Below are 21991 nucleotides of genomic sequence, written 5' to 3'. Positions count from 1 at the left end.
ATATATATATATATATATATATATATATATATATATATATATATATATATATATATATATATATATATATATATATATATATATATATATATATATATATATATATATATATATATATATATATATATATATATATATATATATATATATATATATATATATATATATATATATATATATATATATATATATATATATATATATATATATATATATATATATATATATATATATATATATATATATATATATATATATATATATATATATATATATATATATATATATATATATATATATATATATATATATATATATATATATATATATATATATATATATATATATATATATATATATATATATATATATATATATATATATATATATATATATATATATATATATATATATATATATATATATATATATATATATATATATATATATATATATATATATATATATATATATATATATATATATATATATATATATACATATATATACATATATATATATATATATATACATATATATACATATACATATATATATATATATATATATATATATATATATATATATATATATATATATATATATATATATATATATATATATATATATATATATATATATACATATATATATATATATATATATATATATATATATATATATATATATATATATATATATATATATATATATATATACATATATATATATATACATACATATATATATACATACATATATATATATATATATATATATATATATATATATATATATATATATATATATATATATATATATATATACATATATATATATATATACATACATACATACATATACATACATATATATATATATATATATATATATATATATATATATATATATATATATATATATACATATATATATATATATATATATATATATATATATATATATATATATATATATATATATACATATATATATATATATATATATATATACATATATATATATATATATACATATATATATATATATATATATATATATATATATATATATATATATATATATATATATACATATATATATATATATATATACATACATATATATATATATATATATATATATATATATATATATATATATATATATATATATATATATATATATATATATATATATATATATATATATATATATATATATATATATATATATATATATATATATATATATACATATATATATATATATATATATATATATATATATATATATATATATATATATATATATATATATATATATATATATATATACACACATACATATACATATACATATATACATATTATATATATATATATATGAAGATAGTATTGGTTGTTGTGGGTTTGTTCGGAGTCTTTCTGCCTCCTGGTGGCCAATGCAGCTACTATATGCAGATGGAAAATAAAATTTCACTAAGTAAAAAATTTATTCCCAGCCCTCCAACATTCATTGACAAAGTATTAGTTCCTTTTCTGTTTGTTTTAAAAGCTAAAAAATATTGAAAGATAACACATTCACTCAAGTAAAGTGGCCATATAAGCTTTTATAAGTCATCACCAAATCATTTAGCACAATCAGACACACTCCATTTCAAACATCCCCTAATGAATGCAGGGTACTGTCCTTAATTCATTCAGTTACCAACATAGATTTGGATGATTCACATTAAGTAATTAATTGTTTCCAATACAATTTACTTTGCTTGTCCTAATAATAACTTTTAACTAAGCCTTTTCTGCATTTAGTTGGAAATATGAAAACAACCTTTTTGGCTAACAAACAACTGCTATTGGTCATTCCTAGATCAATTCTTTGACACTGTTTTCAAAGTTCCTTGGATAAAAATTAGTCAAGACATGAGACTGGAAGGAAAACGCGGATGTAGCTGAAATTATAGTAGCTTTGTTCTGACAGCGCCAACAAATGACTGAAAGATACTGGAATCTATTCAGAGATTTTCACACTCAGAGATTGGAAGAATTTGACCCAGAGTACCCTGAAATGTCAGTTTCTGCACAATCAAAGGTTGAATACAGCTTCTATCAGGATAAATGCTATCATAGGAAGTGATAAATAATTTACTGGATGAGAGTGGACAACAGCATTTTTTTTAAATAGAAATTAGCCCATGTGTATCACATGTGTAGTGAGTGTGTTTTCTGGTCCTTTTGTTGAAGTCATTTTGTAAAGTTTCATAAATATTTCAGCAAACATTTTTCTTCTAACCTCACACCTCAACCATCTTGAAGAAATGCCCAAAGCCAGATTATACCGACAACACATATAAATCAAACTCCACTGCCACTCATTCACATTCATGTGTTTACAGAGGAAAGACTGTCTGGCAACCTTTTAATATGATTTTCCGTTTGCCCAAACCTTTTCCAGCACTACGATATGAATTGGCTGTCTGCCTCTTAGCAGATTAGAAAATTATGCATTTATAGCTTCTCAGATTTCTGTCTCCTGAATTTCTATTTATTGTCCGATTCTGACTTGTGTTTGTGAGGGGGGAAGTTTTCACAGGCGTGTCCCAGTCCATGGCCTGTATAATTTTTAATGTCCACTCACTGGCCCTAGTCTGAGAATATGTGCAAGTGTGTGTGTGTGTGTGTGTGTGTGTGTGTGTGTGTGTGTGTGTGTGTGTGTGTGTGCGCTTGTGTGTGCGTGTGTATGTATCGAAGTAGAAAAAGATGTTGTGGCCATTGTGGCATGGCATTGTAAAAAAATCCTGCGCTCCACTACTGAATTTATGAACTGAATTTATGCTGTGTTATGTTATAACACATACTGTGAATTAAAGTTTGACATTTGATAACCAGATGTATTACGACGTTTCATCAATCAATATTAAGTGTGGCAGCCAAAGACATGAAATTATCTGGCATCATTAAGCCAAAATCAACCACTGGATTTGGAGCTACAAATGGGTATACTACTATTGTTTTCATTGCATGACACACTGCTTCAAAAACATGTTGTCCCTCAGAGAGAGCAAGTAGACAAAAAAGTTGTTTGCATTTCATATTTAAGTGGCTCACACATACTCCGATATCTTTAGATCTAAATAAACGAAATCAAATCTGCTTTGAACTCTGCATGACACAGGGAGTTCACTAGGAGTTCATAGAAATAAGAACCTTATCTGAGCCCAGTTTGGCTGGGGTGCACTATTTTCAAAGCTTTGCATTGCTAAAGTTTTGAGTTGAGCTCCGACAAACACAACAAAAATGTCCTAGTGACATCAGCTGTTCAGTAAAGTGAAGTTATGTAGCTACAGTACTTTGCTCACCTGAAAATTTCCAACCTACAGTATTTAAAGCAGTATTCATTTTATTTTTAGCCAATTGGGGGCAGTAGAACAAGCTGTAATCACATCACTGACATAGTATCTCCATATAAAGTTGATGTTCTGAACATGTTAGCAAACTTGCTTATTTACACATCCAGCAGTTATGTAGCAACATTCGTTTGTTGTGTTTCTGGCCACCCGACAAATGTAAGAGCAATATTCACTCTCCTTTTAGCTCTGTTTTGGTCTCCACCAACTCCTGAGGAAAATATCTGGCTCTTCGGCAGCTAAATGCTCCACTATGTTCACCAGCTAGCTGCTAACTTGTCTGTCTGCCATTTGGTGCTGGATAGGTAGCGTACAATGGGTTTATCAGAATGTTCTCATTAGACTGGATACAAAGCTGTTGAGAGTGGTGATAGTGAACTATAACAGTAAAGTTGCGTGCTGTAAAACCAAAACAATGAGCTGAAAGATGCTAACTTGCTGCAAAAAAAGCTGCATGGATAGAGCTGAGGGAAACTGAATTGTTGGGTGATAATTTTTTGTGGGTTCATCACTTTGAAAAACGTGTTTCAAATTACACATTATAAACTAAGCCATTGTTAATATAAAAATATTGATTAGTGCAGCTTTAAGTCACTTGAACTGATATATTTAAGCTCTTACTTTGACTGTGAAGTCAGCTCCGAGTGGGCCAGTGATTCTCAGGACCTCCTTATCTGAAAGTTTCTGAAAATCCAAGGTGGTGTTCTCCAGGTGGTAGTGCTCTGATTTATCCAAGACCAGTTCATCTTTTACCCCTTGTAGAGTCTTACTCTCCACGTCTAAAGACGAAACACAGTAGATAGCTAGAGCACAATGGACATAGAGTCACAATATAGTGAGAACAAGGAAACAGATAGACACAATGAGACTTTAATTTCTCTTTGATAAATGATAATCATAATTTCTTGTCTACATTTTTCATCATTGTTGTGTCACCACACTTTAAACTAAATGAAACAGCAAATAAAAGGAGATGTAATTAAAATGTCGAGATATCATCTATCACAGACGGTTTGACACAGACCTTCAGTCAGAGCTAGTTACATAAGAACTGGCTGCATTTGCAGGCACAGAGACTCATTTTGGCACTGCCGGGAGGCTCATATAATTCTGCTAGCAGGCCAGCACTGCAGTAACCTTACTTGAACCCTGACCTAACAGGGTCTGGTGTGATTCCAGCACGGACATTTAAACAAAAACAACGGGGAAACACAGGAACAAGCAGTAACCAGCAGCAGTCATCATCTGCAGACAGATGGTTACAATTTAAGTGCCCTTGGCCAAAAAGAACGGGGGGAAATATTTAATGAAAAAATCTGTCCATTCAGAAAAAGAATTTCTTTTGGCCTGGCTCAGGAAACTATCTGTAAACTAACCATGGAGCAAAGGCTAGGTACAGAGATGGAACATTTGTTATCGATTTGATCCAGTTGGGAGTTTGATGCCAGTACTTTGACATCAGTGATATTTGCTGGAAGCCTTAAAGGTACATCTTCTCAGAGCCAGAGGAAAGGGGAAAAATAAATACCTCTAAATAGTCTGCTCCAAGCTACTTTTAAACAAAGTCAAAATGTAATATATTTTGGAATAAGGAATAAAAGGTTAATTATTTGGGTGAGATATTCATGAGAAAGGTCAAGCAAGTATAACATACGGTATATAATGAAAAAGTAATATTCTTTTTGCATCACAAGTCATTAAAATATAACATGACCTGCAGTAAAACTCACAGAGCACATGCAGAATACTTGTGTGGAATGTGCAGGTATTTGGCAATAACATAACGCTGCCAAATATAAATATGTTCAACTGTTTTGGATGGAAGGGCACCCTGGACCTACCAGGACTTACACAAGTGATCCGGGCCTTTCAGGACTAGACGTACATGGCGACTCTTATAGGGGATGACAACAACTGTGTCCTCAGCTTGAGTGAGACAAACAGACAGAGGGACAGAAATAGCATAAAGTATGCAATAAATACTCAGGAATGCAATAAAGTCAATATAATTACAACTGACAAATACAAATATAATCAGAACACAGACTGATTTGACTTGTATAATATTTACTATAATATAATAATAATAATAATAATACGTAAGAAAGGTTATAAAGAAATCTACTTTCTGATATTTCTGATATGAATGCCATGCTGCCGAGTCTTCTTTTTTACATTCTGAACAAATGTAATTAAAAATTGACATTATTTTTTGACTCACAGTAATAAAAAAAACATAATATGGTGATTCTTATTTATATGAATACAAATAATACTGTAATTCAATACTGTAATTATATTAATACAGATAATACTGTAATTCGATTTCAACAAAATAATTACATTACCTAAAAAGCTAAAAAAGTTACATTTAAAGGGGTGCTCCAGTGATTTTAGTATTGCACTTCCATAAAGCCGGGGGACTTGCGAGAGAGATTAAAACAAAAATGTCAAAAATCAAAGCAGCAGAGGCCGACATATCCAGACTTTTAGTTAGTAAGTATGGGTAGCTTGACCCAAAATCACAGATTTCTACACTTCCCATAATGAAACTCAACAGCATCATTCATTAGACCCTCCCTGCCTGGTAAACGCCTACTTCTTTCAAATTTAATGCCCCTATTTTGTAATGCAGGATTTACATTTGAATTTTGAAGTCTCTGATGATGTATGAAAATAACCCTGATGACATCACTATGACTCTATCAGGGATAATTTTTCTCAGACTTGACAAAGCTCCACCAGAAAGACAGAAGACATTAATACAACTGTTTTCTCAGGCTGAGAAGTACTCCCCATGACAAGTATGTGTAATGTGTAAAATCGGTGGAGCACCTCTTAAACTTAAGTAATGAGTTGAAGTTATTGTGTTTGAGTTAAACAAACAAAAACTCCCCAAGTTAAGATTCTTTACTTTTTCCTGAAGCATGCTGGGATTTGTAGTGTCCTCGCACCAGTCTGCAGGATGAGCCATCTCCATTGCAGACACCGCAGTTGTCCTCCTTAGCTGTGCTCCCCAACTCATGATCACAACCTACAATCTGTAATACACAGAGAAAGGTAAACAACAAAATCACTACCCTAGACTTCAGCTTTAAAATAAACTGCAATTAAGGTGTTCTGCAACAAAAATTACTGAAAAGAAAAAAGAAATACAAAGAAAAATGGTCCAAGTAAAAGCATTCATGTTGGTTCCTTTAGACCTTTGAAGTTGATTTCATTAAAGAAAATGCCTTCCTTCATACCATGTTAAAGTTATAATCAAGTGATCCAAACAACCATCTGGTTTCTTTCATATACATACAAGATCTATTGTTTGTATTTCTAAGATAGCATGAAACATCCCCTTTGAGTTGATCATGGGTTTTTCTAAAAATGTTCCCTGCTGTTTTCGATTACACATTATCTGCAACCATCCATAGTTGATTGATGGAGTTTTTCGCAATTCTTGTCCGTAAGACAAAACCAGAACCACAGTGTGATTCTAAGCCTGGTAAGATGGTGTATTAAAATCCTTGTGTGTCTCTGCACACACAATGCCTTGGAACGTAATTTCATTCAACCGGGAAAAAATGCATTGTAAACTATTTCCTGGACTGTCAATCAAAAGTCCAATCTCAGAAATGATTCTCATTGGGTATTCATTTGTAAAGCAGATGGCATGATGTTAGCATTGTTAGCAAGTCAACCTACTGTGTATAGGTTTTCTTGGATGTATTCACTTTTGGCTCTTGCATCCAAATGCAGTGTAATGCCACAAGTGGTGAGTCAGTAAATAAATTGTTTTGTTGACAATAATATATAAATAAATAAAATTTATATTTTTTTATAAAGAATTTTCCATTTATGGGCTTGTATGGTCATGATTTGACAGCAACGTTTTTTTTTTTAAATTGGAGATTGTGGGACAGCACTTTCTGAGCTGAGTTTGCGGCAAAATATGTTCCATTTTTAATAAGCTGCCATTCCATTATTGTTAACATTTTTATTCTGTTTTAAACTGTAAACTCTGAAATCTGAAAACACTAAAAATGACATTATCTTAAGAAAGAGGTCAAATTCTCAAAGGATGGTATCTGCTAAAATCTTATGTTTTTTTATGTTTCATTGAAAGTGTTTAATCTGTCAATCTGCATAAACACCTTAGAGTTCTCTATTTTGTCTCAACAATATTGTGAGTCTACAAGTCTATATTTGGTTTCTTGTGATTTCCACAATAGATCAATTAAAAGAAATAAATATAAATTCCTCAATGGCGAAAAAAACAACGAAGCTCTTCTTTCTCCTACCTGGCAGACTCCACTGATACACATGTCCAAGGACTCGGTGTAACAGCGTGTCCCATCCAGCACCTTGGGCGCCAGCTCCACCACAATGCCCAAGCCCTTGGCTTTGCACTTGAGAGTGCAGGGGTTGTCCGGGTCATTGTACACAGGCAGCCACTCATGGTACTGACCCTGGTATCGCACATCTGCATGAGCTGAACACTGCTGGGCACGGAAATCACCGGCATCTGGAGGGCAATCCTGAGGGTAAAAAACAACAACATTTAGCTACTTTTTATAATTAGTGCAAAGCATATCACTCTATTGTAAATGTGTGTGGGAAGAGGAGAGTTCCCACAAATCTTGGTGGAAGGTTTGTTGAGACTGTGATTGCTGAATGTCAACATAGTGATCATCATATTAAATGAAAGTAGAACTAGTTTGATGTTTCCCCACACACAACTTCTCCGTTTCTCTCAAACAACAAGATCCTAGATCACCAAAGTACACCCCTTAACCATAAAACCTGGTAATATTTTCACAGTTCCACCACACTGAATTCTCAATCACAATTAAATAAAAACCACTTGAAAGCTCTATTGACATCAATTACATAAATCCGAGTTTGCTGAACTTACCACATTACTGCATGTGCGATATTTGATATTCTGCCCTTCGCAGATCCTGCAGAAGACAAAATGAGCATGTGGGTGAACTGGCTTTGGGGGTGAATGATAAAACAAACCACAATGCACACCAATCATCTTCGCCCAAGGCAGCTGGTATTTCAACCATTGACTCTTAGTGTTTTTTGAATTGTTAAGCAGAGACTGGAATCCTACAGTGATGATGTGGCAACCCACAAACATGGGGTCTGTGGTGTGTTTGCAAAGATTTACTACTACTTCACACAATGTGACTATGCATAAATACAAGGGCGTATCTTTGGTTTTAGAAGTGGGGGACACAATGAAGCAAAAAAGTGATTGCTATTTCCTGCATTTCTATCAATCTAGCAAATAACGATGAAAAAATTATAATTTCAATAAGAATGGTGGTATAACAAAAGAGTCTACAGCCATGCTCACGGCTCTGTGAGGCTGTTCTTAGGCACAGCAGTGTTTTGAGTTAAAGGCCAACATTACTATGCTAACCTGCTAACACAAAAAGTCAATCAGAACAAAAAAATCAGGATAAAACAGGAAAATTAAAACTCTCACAAATTCAAGATGAACTGGAGGAAAAAAAGGAAAAAGAAAAGTTGGAAAACTGAAGTCCATTGGTACTAAAAATACTAAAATATAACACTAAATTTTCATTTGTGTTAGTGACCAGTCTTTAAACAAATCCTGACTTTATAAACCCACAGTACTGCACATACAGTAGTACAGCAGACACAGTAGGGCCCTCCGAGCTGTGTCTGCTGAACAGATTGGAGCAGTTTGGATCCCGACTCTGCATGACAGTGTCTTCGCCCAAATTATAGAGCTAACCACTTATTGAAAATTAGGATTCCTTTGTGCTTTGATGCTGAGTGATGATAAACCATTGATGGTGACTATGATAGGCCAATTATCCAAGACCCCAGTGGAAACTAATCAGAGGATATCCTTTTGAGTTTGGGAACTTAAGAGGAATTCCAGTGTCATCGGCCCTTAGCTAATCTGGAATCATGATTGGAGGCAACATAGCAGAGTTCGGACTCATGGATGAACGAGGGCTTGAGGATTTTTATAATATTATTTCAGAGAGCGGAGGGAGTGAATGTGAAGTGTGTGGCATGGCAAGAACATTAGACCCTGTGATGAATCCAGACAGCCCCCTCTGCCAAGCCAAACAGGAGGCCATAGGGCTTGAACCCAAACAAGAGACTTTAAAAGAACAAGAGTTGAGAAACAGATAGCAAAGATCTGGATCAGTGGGGCGAGCAATATATAAATATATATATAGGGCCAGCAATATATAAATATATATAGATGTTTAAAAAAAGAGGCAAAGGGAATAAAATGAATTTCCCTTTTCATTTCCTCTTGACTTTGGAAACTACAACGTGGAGGCTAAGCAGAAGTAGGGCCAGGACCAGGGATTCATCATGGTGTCATCATAGGTTAGGGAAAAACGACTTGGTTGAAATATCAGAATTCCCGGAGCACATAACACATAACTCACAGACTATGACCCCGCTCTATTCTGCCAAATATACACAAAAGACACAAATACAGAGAGTTTGCTCATCAATTAAATACACACAAGACTGCACATAGAGTAAAACTACCATCTAGGATGCCAATAACCAGAAAAGAATTGAACTAAAATCTATTGTAACCATGAAAAATTCATAGTAATAACTTCTTATAATACTGGATATGCAGTAAAATTTGTCTGGCTCATAATGTCCATATATATGTCATCAACTCTTCTCGTTAGATTGAAAGTAATTGCAACCAGGGATCCATAACCTTTGCCATAATATTGATACACTTGAGGCAAGTGGGCACATGAAAATGTGGCTGAGTTTGTAAAGCCTAAAATATGCTCTTGCTGTGAGCTCTGCTATTGATTAGTTTAGGAAAATTGAGAGCAGCCAGGCCATCTAAGAAGGGTAACATGAAGTTGAGAAAGATGAAGCAACAGCAGAAAAATGCACTACTTCTTTCCTTTGTCTACTAGTCCAACACTTGGTCCATGGCGAGATGTCTCAGCAACTATTGGCCCAGATTGTCATGAAATGTGGTTTAAATATTCATGGTGCCTAGGGGGTGATTCATAATGATTTTGGTTATCCCTTGCCCTTTTACCTTTTATCTTGTTCTGTCAGGTTGAAATTTCTGACCAACATTTTGATCCATGAGATATGTATTTTGAAAGTGATAGCTGATTTATTATTAGAAATTCATGTTCCCCTAAGCATGAATCCTGATGTGTTTGTGACCCCCTAACCTTTTCTGTTAGGAAACCAGTTTCCCCTTGTACATAAGAAATATAAAAATCAAATGGGAAGATTGCAGTTCAGTGCTAATTAGCAGATCTTAGCATGCTAACACGCTAAACTAAGGGGGTGAACATGATAAACATTATTCCCTTTGAAACATTAAACCAGCTTGTTGGCATTGTCATTGTGAGCATGTTAGCATGCTGACATTTGCATTTAGCTCAAACACAGCTGCTAGCATGGCTGTAGACTCTTGGTTTTGTAACATTATAGGCCCTCTGGTGGTAACCTTTGAAACTAAAATCAGTATGTTTGTTCTCTCTGGGACTTTCATATTTTGTGGTGTAATGTAGGTATACTGCTGCCTCCAGGGACTACTAGCAAGGTTTTAGATTGTCTTCCTTCCTTTCCTTGCTTCCTTCTTTACTTGAATCTTTTATTTTTTCTTTGCTGTATCTTATGATTCAGATTTTCTTAAAATCTAAATGTAAAATGAGTTTGGATTCTAGATAATCTGTACACAGATTGTTGTTGTTGTTGTTGATTCTGGCACGACATGGGTTCAGTGGCACTGTAGAGAAGCGAGGTGTTTTTGGCACTGCACAGGCCACGCAGAGGGTGGTCCCCTATATTGTAAAGTAAGAGACATAATCAAGGTGCCAGGCCCAAGTTAATTAGAGCAAGTTAATTAGTCATTGCCTTGGAGAAAATTCACTTTTAACTACCATACCATTTAAAGATAGACTTGCCACAAAATGCCACAGTCATTTAAAGTCACTGCCTGTAATTTCTGCAAATCAGTGACCCAGTAAATAGCAAAAATATCCTTATCAGCGATGAGAAGTTTTTTGCAACTCTTAGATACTTGATGTGTTCCTTGCCCATACTGCCTCTTTTTATTAAAAGGAATGACAAAAAAATCTTATATCTGAAGTGTTTGCCAACCACAAGTCTCATATATTAATAGAACAGTGCTTTCTCTTGCTATGACACCCAATCCATATGTCCACACTTGCTTCAAACCAGCTATGCTGTTGTTAATAATGGAGATTGTGATCAAGTGAAGTGTGTTGCGCGGGTGGGACTAATGAGGGCCAGGCGATCTGTGTTTAGTCTGTACATTGCATTTGCCCTTTTGGGAGGTTGTCTAACTTTTCTAGCGTTTCTGCATTAGCAGTTGGTCCTATGTATGTGTGTCTGCGCACGCATGTGCATGTGTGTGTGTGTCTGTTGAAAGGTCAGAGAGTTGGAGTGGTATTGGTTTGGAGGGTGTTGCAGGCCCGTTTCCAGCCTCTCTTTCCAAAGAGTCACACACACAAGGGGCCTTGTGTTGTGCTTTTTAATGACGCTGTTTGATCTGCCACCCGGTTCCAGGCTCCTGCTCCCTTATTCCCACGCAACAGCAGGGTGAGGTGGGATGAGGTAGGATGGAGGGTCCTACCATTTGCTCAAGAACCCCATACATTACTGCTACTGCCAAAGGACACACAAGTTTGTAAACATACCCGCCTGGCCTGGACATACATGAGCATGTACGTCTACACATACACACACTGTCTACATCCCACATGGAGCTCAAACCCCAAACACCTCTTAACACGTCAATTGCTTTTAAAGCCAGTAGCATTCTGAGGTTTGCCTGACCAAAAAGTCTGGGCAAGCAAAGAGAACTGGCTGCTGCTGATATCATGAAATGAACTCCTCAAAAAGCCATTGACCTCAATGTTTACAGTGCAGCACATGGGGGGTCTGGCACTTTGAGTTTGAGGTTTTGACAGCCGTATGCTTCTTAGCCTGGCTTCCTAGTACCAGTGCAGACAGATTAATGGTTATGGCACACTGGAAACACCTTATATTTAATATCGGTTGTGACCTCAGGTATGATCTGCCCTGTTTTGTCAGTGTGTCTTTGGACAGTTGCTTTGTTTTATGATCTCATTGGCTACTCCTGTCACTGCTAGAGCTCCCTCTGAAGCTCCCAACAGTGAAACAGAGGTGACTTTGGCAGCACTGGCTACCTTTAGTGAGAGAGCAATTCATTTGGGGAACTGTAAAATAGAGGAATGCAGTGAAGTCACCCTGCAGCTATTTCCCAGTCTATAAATGTGACAACGTTCCTTTGAAAAACATACCCTCTCACTCCTTCTGTGTCCTTTTTTCCCCTATTGCTCCTCAAACCCATTTGTAATTGACCACTTTGCCCAGTACACTTGGCCTTGAGCTTTAATCTTGAAGCCTAACCAACCGGGTGACTTTGGCAAGAGGATGAAAGGACCAAGAGGTCCAAAGAGCAAGTTCCAGTTTGTCCCGAGATTTAAGCCGAGATGATGAGCAGTGGGAATCCAACCAATGTGGGTTCATTGCTTGCAGAGCCCAAACTCTATCACAAAAAGAGTTATTAAAAGTGACATGTACTTTGGCAAGGGACATTGATTGTTATGCTCTGATTTGTGAAGAAACATGTCCGGGCCATTACTGAAAATCAGATACCTATTGTCACTGATGACTTCAAGATTTAGGCTCATATGGCCGTCTAGACAGTTTTAGGAGGTGGATGGGCAAGTGATCTCAGTGGACCCCTTAGGGCTATTTAACAGTCACATAACAGTCATATGTATTTTGAGCACTCCCATTACAGCCCATGGGAATGGAGCGATTGGTGAGATTTACTCACACTATTAGGGACGCTGTCTGGATTTATTTGGCAGAATGGCTGTGAGGAACACAGACCAAACCAAAAAGACCCAACCTCCTCCTTCCCTCTCTTGCATCTTAAAGCCATGATATGGTACTTTAATGGAAACCAGTCCAACCCCAGTCGGGACTTTGCTCTTTAAAAGAGGAGATTACCTCGGATAGTGTTTGAACACACGCTTACAAATTGTCCATGTGATGTTTCCATTTATCTGAAGGTCAATGAGGTTCTAACTTGAAATTATACACATTCAATTTACTGTATATCCAGTAGGCAATTTCTAAATTTTTAACAGGGGGGGATGGCCCAATGGGAGCAACCCCCCCCCCAAGTTCAAAGTTGTATTTTATTATTTTACCAATACAAGTGAATCACTTAGATTATGTGTGGTATAGGTTTGGTTTACTGTATGTGATAAGGGTCAATAGAACTCTTTTAAAAAAGGCATAGAAAAAAAGGGATGAAAAATTCTGAATTATTTTTTAATACATTAATCAAAGACATTGTTGAAATTAGTATATCCTATAGTATATGCAGTTTCGGACCAACTCTGATCAATCGCATCACAACAGAACTTGGTCATGATTGGTTTAACTCACTAAACTGGGGGCTTGGGCTTCAAATACATTAATGCCCTTTTAATGAATTAAATTCAAAATCGTAAGTCATTAACAAGAACAACTTTCCATTCTTGAGTCATATTAAATCATAGTAAGTTACATTAGTCATAAAAGTCAGAATATGGCACAAGCAAGCATTCTGCCCTTTTGTTTCTCTATCAGCAATACTTTCCATGCAGCACCCTTATCTCACATGTGTGACTCACTAAACATTAGCATTATAAATTGTGTACCACATATTGCACTATGCAAAAAACATGAGCATCGCCCATAGTGTTGCCCACTACATTGCGGCTCATGTGAGAAGTGGCTGAGAGGTGGCCTTACTTGGAACTGAGGCATCGTCTGAGGGAGTATGAGGCGCCTCCTCCACAGGTACGGGAGCATTCACTCCATGAGCCCCAGGCATCCCACAGAGTGTCTCTGTCCTCTTCTGATCGGGCCGTCCGCGAGCTCTGCACACCAGAAAAGAAAGTGAAGAGTTTATACACATGGGTTATCTGTCATGGGCACCCTTGAGAAGTTTCCGGTTTGCATTTTCACTATTATCACCTCATCCATTCAAACCAATGCTATATTGTCTTTATTTATATATTAGTTGTCTTAATTTCTGCCAAGACCCAACCAAACATTTAACATGATACAACTTAGTTATGTTCTAATCTCACTTTTGCAATGGAAGGAACCTGTATGCATATTCCTCAGCCACATGAGCTGTGGCTTCCTTCGTTTAAGCAGATCCTCTTGCAGAGTACACAGAAAAGCCAGAACTGCATGTGACAGGATAAAAGAGACTGCAAGGCGAAGTAATCAAAACGCATATTACAAATGTTTGAGTCATCCTTTAGATTATGAAATGTTAGTCCTCTCTTAAACTTCGGGCCTCGCTTGTGTGCCTCTCTCTGTTAATTACATCATGTTGTATTTGGCAGCAGAGGTAGGGATATTACTGCGGGATCCAAAATCAATATTATGAGAGGATGAATTTTGTGACAATGTGCATCTCAGATGTAGAGTGACGGCCAAAAAGTAAAGATCCTCTCCACACCTCTATCTTAGACTTTTTTAACCCCTCTTTGCCTTTCAAGGCCTTTTGTATTTTCAGATTAGATTTGACTGGTTTGACTCACCTTGCTATAAAGATGCTATTTATTTGTGGCTGCTCGACATGACTTATGTTTCTTTCTCTTGGCTTTACTCAGCAGCATAGCTCTTCTCAATGCCCTTTGCAGAACTGACTGAATGACGTTAGAGCGCTAGATTGTCTGAATACCAGGCTCAGATGAAGTGAAAAGGAAAATAGATTGCTTTTGCTATCTAGAACAAGGACAGCTTAGCTCGGTGGAGGTATTCTACTCAAAACCTGCCAGTGAGACGGAGACCAAGAAAGAACTGGTTCTGTACCTGTTGAATGGATGAAAACCTGGATAATGAAAAACTGAGAGACTCTGAATCCTATGGCAGCAGGAATTTGGTTTAAAAGACTAGAGGTGCAAACACATTCAATAAAATAATCTGCCATTCAACAGAGGTTTTAAGGCCATGAAAAGGAATAGATGGGTGTAAGAGAAAATTATCATTTTCCACAATAACCTGCATACTTAGGCAGTCTTTCTGGTTTTGGTGAACCATGAAAGAATATTTTAAGATAGCAGAAATGCAGCTTTTGTGCGCTTTAGACAGCCTCCCACCACGGCATCTTTACACCACGACGGCAGTTTGTGCTTGCACATCCAGCAGAGTTTTTGATGGGGATTTAAAAATCGCAAATCCTGCAGATTAGGAGTGAAATACGAGGCACAACAAGCCCACTTACCCTGAACACACCGAATAAAGGAGGGACTATGAGAACTTTATGTGCAACACCTGCTCTTAAAAAGATTTATGCCCGCTGAGCTGACAAATAGTTTACAGTTAATGTCCAGCCTTGCATTTGAGATACACAGCCTTGAGATTTTAGAGGAAAAACTCAGGATACGCCAAGTTATTTTGACCTCTTTGGCCCCTTTTCCCAACAGCATGGCATTGTGCTTCGTCTACAAACATGAATGGATCATGCAGGGGAAAGCAGATACAAGGTAATAATACTGCCTTGATTATTTTCTTTGGGTCACGGTAGCAAAAACACCCATGCTGTATGCTGTGGAGTGGGGTGGTGGGTTCACATTATTAAAAGTGCATGGGGACTGATATAAATGGCTGTCAGTGCTGATGACGCCTGAGGAACAGCAGAGGGGAACGGCAAGACCTAAACACGAAGCCAACAGAGCACGCAGCCAAACATATCGGCAACGGTGCTACTTTCTGCACGGGCCAACTATTTCGATGTTTGGATCCACGGTAAATAAACACAGGCTGTGCTCTGGGCAGCCGGTTAGCACACCACCTTAATTCTCCTTTGAAAAGCAATCAGTGAATTTTGCAGTCAATTACGGCTGGGAGCTGTGTGTTGCAAAGCCAAGAGAGCCGAAGGCATAACAAGGCTGGTGAAGACAGAGGAGGGGAAGTAGATGAACAGAAGGAGGGATGGAGATGAGGACGTTGTTTGGCTGACTGTGCTGCTATTGTTCTCAATGAAGGCGGAGGAACACAAGGCTCCGCTAGTCGGACAGGCGTCCTGCTGGGATTTGGATCCAATAATCAAAAGGCTCAGATATCCACTTGGAGCCTTCCTAACCCTCCATCACTACACCTCCCACCTCTCCTGCTCGGATCCCTCCAGGGGTTTATCTGCACCTTAACAGCACCATTTACACAACAAAGCATGTACATTTAGACATATTTGTTCTCTGGCTCTTTTACTATGAGAAAAACAGAGCCAACATAAGACCACAAAGGCTGTCACCCATCCCATGTTTTCACATCAAGTGGAAGAGAGGAAATGAGCATATGATAAAAGACCAGTGATCTCCACATTATATGTTATTCTGATGGACAGATTCTATTTAAGTCACCTGTCAGCAGCTGAGACTAAGGACATTTTCCTTGAAGATGGAAAACTCCTCGACAGGGGAAAGAAACCCGACTCTGGTGCCTTTTTTGCAGACTGTGTCAATATACATACGATGGCCTTTTCAGTCGGCAAGACATATGATATTTGCACATCTGCTGAATCCCTTGTCGTCTGCTCCGCGCTGCACGGCACTGTACTCACCGTCACGCCGCAAGCGAGGCAGTCACTGTAATGTAACAGGGAGTCCTAACCTCAGGCAAAACAGCTTGCTGACCTGCGCATGCATGACAAGTCTACTTTCATGACTTCAAATCAAAAATAATAAATAAGACAAGTCAGGTCACTCTAAATGCCTTGTTAAACATACTGATGAAAGGACTCCAGGATCTGAAGGGTTCATTTCTACTGCAGTCACATAATCATAAAATACAAACTGTACATGCACACATACTTCTACGCAGTAAAGCAATCTATTAGCACACATGCTTTCTGAATGCATTACTTAGTGTGACAAGTATTTTAAGGGGATTCGTGATGAAATAAAAGATAAAAAGGCAAAAAAAACTAAATGAATTTTTACAGGATGAAAATTGAGAGAAAAAAAAAGTAAACGTTACAGTACCAGGATGAGAAGAGCTGTCACCAATAGCTTGCAAGATAAAAAATCTTGCTCCATGCCTTTTCAAAGTGTGTGTCACTCCAATTCTGTGTGTTTGGTTGCGTGTGAGCCCGTTGTGTGATGCCCTTCTCTCTGGGTCACTCTGTGAGTCCTGTCTGCCTGCCGTCTCCTCTCTGACTTGCTCCTGTTCTTCCTCAGGAGTAACTTGAGGGAGGGAGGGAGGGAGGACTGGGAGTGTGTGTGTATGTGTGTGTTTTTGTGTGTGATGCGTGAATGGGGGGGGGGAATCAGGGGGGATCCAAGCCCCATGAGTCCTTCAGGTCTGGCACACTAGCCAATCAATAAATGGGCCTCAGTCAAGCGTGCTAGTTCAAACAAGGAGCTGGGCCAGCTGCAGCTTCACAACTTCACACATTTGTGTGTGTGAGGCAGTCAGAGTAGGAATAATGGCAGACAGACAACAATTGTAAACCAATTTTCTTCCCCCTTTGATTCTTTCCATTTCTTCGCCTGATATCTCAAATTTCTGTCTCTTATATTCCTCTTTTTTCCTCCCTGCTTGCCTTTCTCTCATTTTATTTTGCTCATGCCACCGTTTCTCATTTGGTTCTAGCTCTGGACGGCTTTGCTCTGTCTATTGCCAGCACTCTGTTTTGGAAATGTCAAAAAAATCTCAGTCATACGGAGCAAGTTAATCTGCTAGCAAGTTTATAGCTGGTTGACCACTCTTCGATGTGGGTTTGACGGGTGGGTTTGTTTTATGAGTATCTTGAGAAAAAAAACCCTCAAATTTCCAAGCATGCACCTATTCCAAACACACAACCATACGTCTCAACATTAGGGACATACTTCATGTCCAGCTCCTGACTGTGTTTTGCTTTACAAGGAGTTACATGTGAGAGTTCCATGGAAATCAGACAACATAGTCTGGTCATTGAAGTTATCAGGATAGACTTCTCATCCACAGTGACTTTTTTTCTATTTCTTTATGAGCTAAAAGGTCTACTTCAATAGAGCCTTTCATAACATCTGGCAATTTAAGCCAGTGAACATTTGCACTGTGGAGGTGGGGAACAAGCCAGGTGTCCCTTGGAGGGACAATTCCTCTGGTTATAGAGAAAAACAACCAGTAAGATGGACAGCTCTTGGCACAGGGGGAATATACTATACACTGAGTAAGTTTCCAGTTTTAACGTTTGCAATGGCAAGACGCAAAAAACAAAAGCTGAAACAGAAAGTTAAAAAGGAAATAGAGCAGTCAAAGTTAGTGCCAACCCAGTGGTGCCCCTTGATGTGACTGACAAAGGTAGCAGGCTATCATTCAGGCATTTCAACGCTGACGTTCCAAAGACAATAATAACTCTGTGCCCTTCAAATCAAGACTTCAAATCCACCTCCCAATCAAACACCAAATCAAAAACCACATAATTGCTATCAATTAAGGCTGCAAGGAATGTGCTGTACTCCAGAGCAAATAGCCAGCTACCTTAATCACAACATTGGAGCGGATGTCTCGACACTTAACCAGCACATACACATACACACACACACACACACACTTTTTATACTTGAGATATATACAGCAAACCCTTCTTGAAGTCTTAACCTGCTGCTGACAGTATGGGACTTGGCTTGTTTGACTTGGTAGTGGGGAATGTCTGTACATTGTGCGAATTGGGGAATTATCTGAAACGCACATCTACATGCACACAACTATCCACTTAACACCGATGTATTTTGCGGTGCCAGCGGGGAGGGACGTGGACGTGCACGCTTTCACAGGCCTACACAGAAATTATACCCCCTTGCACCCTTAATCCATAACCTTCTGATATTTGCTTTCAAAAGAAATCCTTCTCATATTTGCAAATGTATGACTACAGAAAATAAACTGTGGCATTGATGATGTGCCCAGAGTTTAAAACTAAACACCCGAGGAGGAAATTAATGTGTTTGACTGACACTCACTTGGAGCCAGTTCTCTACCACAACATTGCTGGAGGTGTCTCCTGACAGTTTAAACAATAATCCATGAAGACGGTGAGGTGAGAAAAAAATGATATAGTGCATTGTTATTTTACAAAAGGGCAGACTTGGATATTAGGTTGCATGAGGGAAGCATGCAAGATTAGGGGAACTGATTGTCCACCGGCAGACACTCACACACATCATTTTTGTAGATTTGGCCATCATTTCAATCAACACTGTACTCCCTAAAGTAATTGCTGAGATGTGGGAACATGGCGAAATCACTTCAACAGGGCAAGAAAGAGGAGCATTCAGGCAATCAGGCAGGTTGTAAACAAGCCAGATTATCTTAACCACTTTATTTGGAGGTAAAATCGAAAGTAAGTGCACCCAAAATAATAATCCCTCATTGAAGTAGAAGAAGAAGCCATAAGTGACAGCTACAATCTGCAAGGCAAGGGTCACATTGCATTCATGGTAGCAAAGGTAGCACTACTGCTAGCAAGCTAATCTGATAGCATGTTTACTGCCAGTTGACCACTTTTGGCTGTGGGTTTGACAATGTTGTTTTATAGGTTTTTATTAGAAAAAAGTCCCAATGCATACATTTCAGTAGGAACTGATTACTGAAAATGAGGTTCATTGTGTTTTCAGTACAGTTGCATTGAGCTGTGTCCTCTTCATTATAATATTTCCCCAGCAGACATTCTGAACAGAGCAAAGAGTGAAAGTCTTTTTCTGGGTGACACATTAAAGGATTTGAGGGACAATTCTGCAATAATACAACTCTAATAAACTGGAAAGCAACTTATTGAAGTAATCCTTAAATATGGTAAGGCTTAAGTTTGCATGAATATTCATTGGGGTATAATGTCATATTTTGGAGGGTTTGGCTTGCTACAAGTCTTTATTTAGTTTGTTTCTTTTATAATCATCCTTTTACATTTGAAAACTTTTGCATTGATTACATTTGTATCAAAGTCATAAGGTACTCTTTAGTTAAAACTAAATTAAGGTGCAGTAATACAGTACCAGTAGACAAGCTAGAAAGACTTCCGAACAGTAGCCCACTGACGCCTTCTGTTATCACCATCTGCACTGTGACCATTGCCTTGTAGGTTGTAATGGTGCCTAGGGCAACGTTCAGCCAGGAAGTCTGTCTGTAAACTGTGATAGATGTTTAAAACGGACAGTTTGGCTAATCATGATGCTGTTTGCCTTCCAAATATTTTCAGCTATCCTGGGGGCTTGTTTACAACATGCATTATTGATTGACTGCTCATGTTTCTTGCCTGATCTGACTTCTTTTCAGCGATGTTGCCATCTTCCCAAGATCATAGCAATTAACTAGGTGATTACCAACTTAATTTATACTTGTAAAAGAGAGAACGGACCATATTATATTTTTGTACTGACCAAAAGCTAAATAAATCAGAAGGCATCAAAAACTCTTCCCAGGTTCCCCGTTGAGATGAATTTCCCCGTTGAGATGAATTATTTATACAGGAATAAGGTTGCTGTCCAAAATGTAGACCAAACGTGCATTAAAGAGCTTTGCTCACATACTATCCTTCACATAAATGATTTTTGCAGTCCAAATGGAAAATAATGAGCGATATTAGCCTTCAACTGAAGACCATGATGTAGGAAGTTGTACCACAGCTCTAAATTATCAGTCACATTGCCAGTTATTTCTTGGACCTTTTCTATTTTTCCCAAATAATATATTCTAGTGCATAACTGGCAATATAACTGTGGTATTTTTTAATATCACTTACAGTACTTATCCATATGTTTAAGTAGAAATCACTGCATATAATTTCAATAAAATTAGTTGTTGATCCTTATTCAGAGTTAAGTTAAATTGAGATAGATAGTTTATTTGTCCTCAAGGAAATTCTTTTCCACAGTCGGTGCATACATAGCACAAACAAGTAAGACGTACAGAATTATACTATTTAGGATGAGGTGACACAATTGGATAAGTTGGGGATGACCAATGAGTTTGCTGGCTAAATGAGTTATCTTTAAGAGTTTATTCTTATTGGTGACTGTAAGCATATGGCAAAAAACAGATGGCACCATACAGAAGAACTTGCTCAATAATGCTATGGTACAGAAGAAGAAGAAGGTGGGTTTGGACAGACAGATGATATAGTTTACGGATGGCTTTAAGTCTCTGTTGACAACGCTTGTAAATGTCTGTGGTATGCTGACTGAAGCTGAGGTTATTTTCCAGTGTAATGCCAAGGTATCTGAAAGACTACCACCTCTACCTTCTCTCCTTAGATGGTGAGACTGGGGGGATGGACCAGTGTTTTCAGGGGGCTAAAGAGCAGTTCTTTAGTTTATTAGATGTTAAAGTGGAGAAAGTTATTGTCGCAACATGTGCTAACTTGGGATATGGAATGTTGATAGGCAGAGAGAGAGTAATTTTAGTTAGTTATTGAGCAGTACGAGGATGGCCGTGCCATCTGAATATTTGAAGTAGAGGGTAGTGGTGGATAGACTTTGTCATTTGTATAGAGGG

The 21991-nt window shown here is 37.3% G+C and overlaps 1 protein-coding gene across 6 annotated transcripts in view; it reads right to left on the bottom strand.

Annotated features, from left to right (window-relative positions):
* Positions 1 to 21991, bottom strand: part of adamtsl3 (ADAMTS-like 3) — a 104139-nt gene that overhangs the window by 21396 nt on the left and 60752 nt on the right. For 5 of the 6 annotated variants that reach the window (XR_006376583.1, XR_006376582.1, XR_006376581.1 and 2 more), the window contains exons 3-8: positions 14249 to 14376; positions 8313 to 8358; positions 7699 to 7935; positions 6324 to 6450; positions 5261 to 5335; positions 4031 to 4188 (exon numbers count right to left, since the gene is read on the bottom strand). Coding sequence is in view for 3 of the 6 variants with exons in the window: in XM_044184647.1 (XP_044040582.1) it covers positions 4031 to 4188; positions 5261 to 5335; positions 6324 to 6450; positions 7699 to 7935; positions 8313 to 8358; positions 14249 to 14376 (771 nt within the window). In the remaining 3 variants the exon portion in view is untranslated. Of the gene's footprint in view, positions 1 to 4030; positions 4189 to 5260; positions 5336 to 6323; positions 6451 to 7698; positions 7936 to 8312; positions 8359 to 14248; positions 14377 to 17496; positions 17669 to 21991 lie in introns of those variants that run through there. The other variant, XM_044184645.1, reaches the window with a different exon arrangement.

Source organism: Siniperca chuatsi, linkage group LG22 (assembly GCF_020085105.1).
Source record: "Siniperca chuatsi isolate FFG_IHB_CAS linkage group LG22, ASM2008510v1, whole genome shotgun sequence".
NCBI lineage: Eukaryota > Metazoa > Chordata > Actinopteri > Centrarchiformes > Sinipercidae > Siniperca > Siniperca chuatsi.
This window is presented reverse-complemented; position numbering and strand designations above follow the sequence as displayed.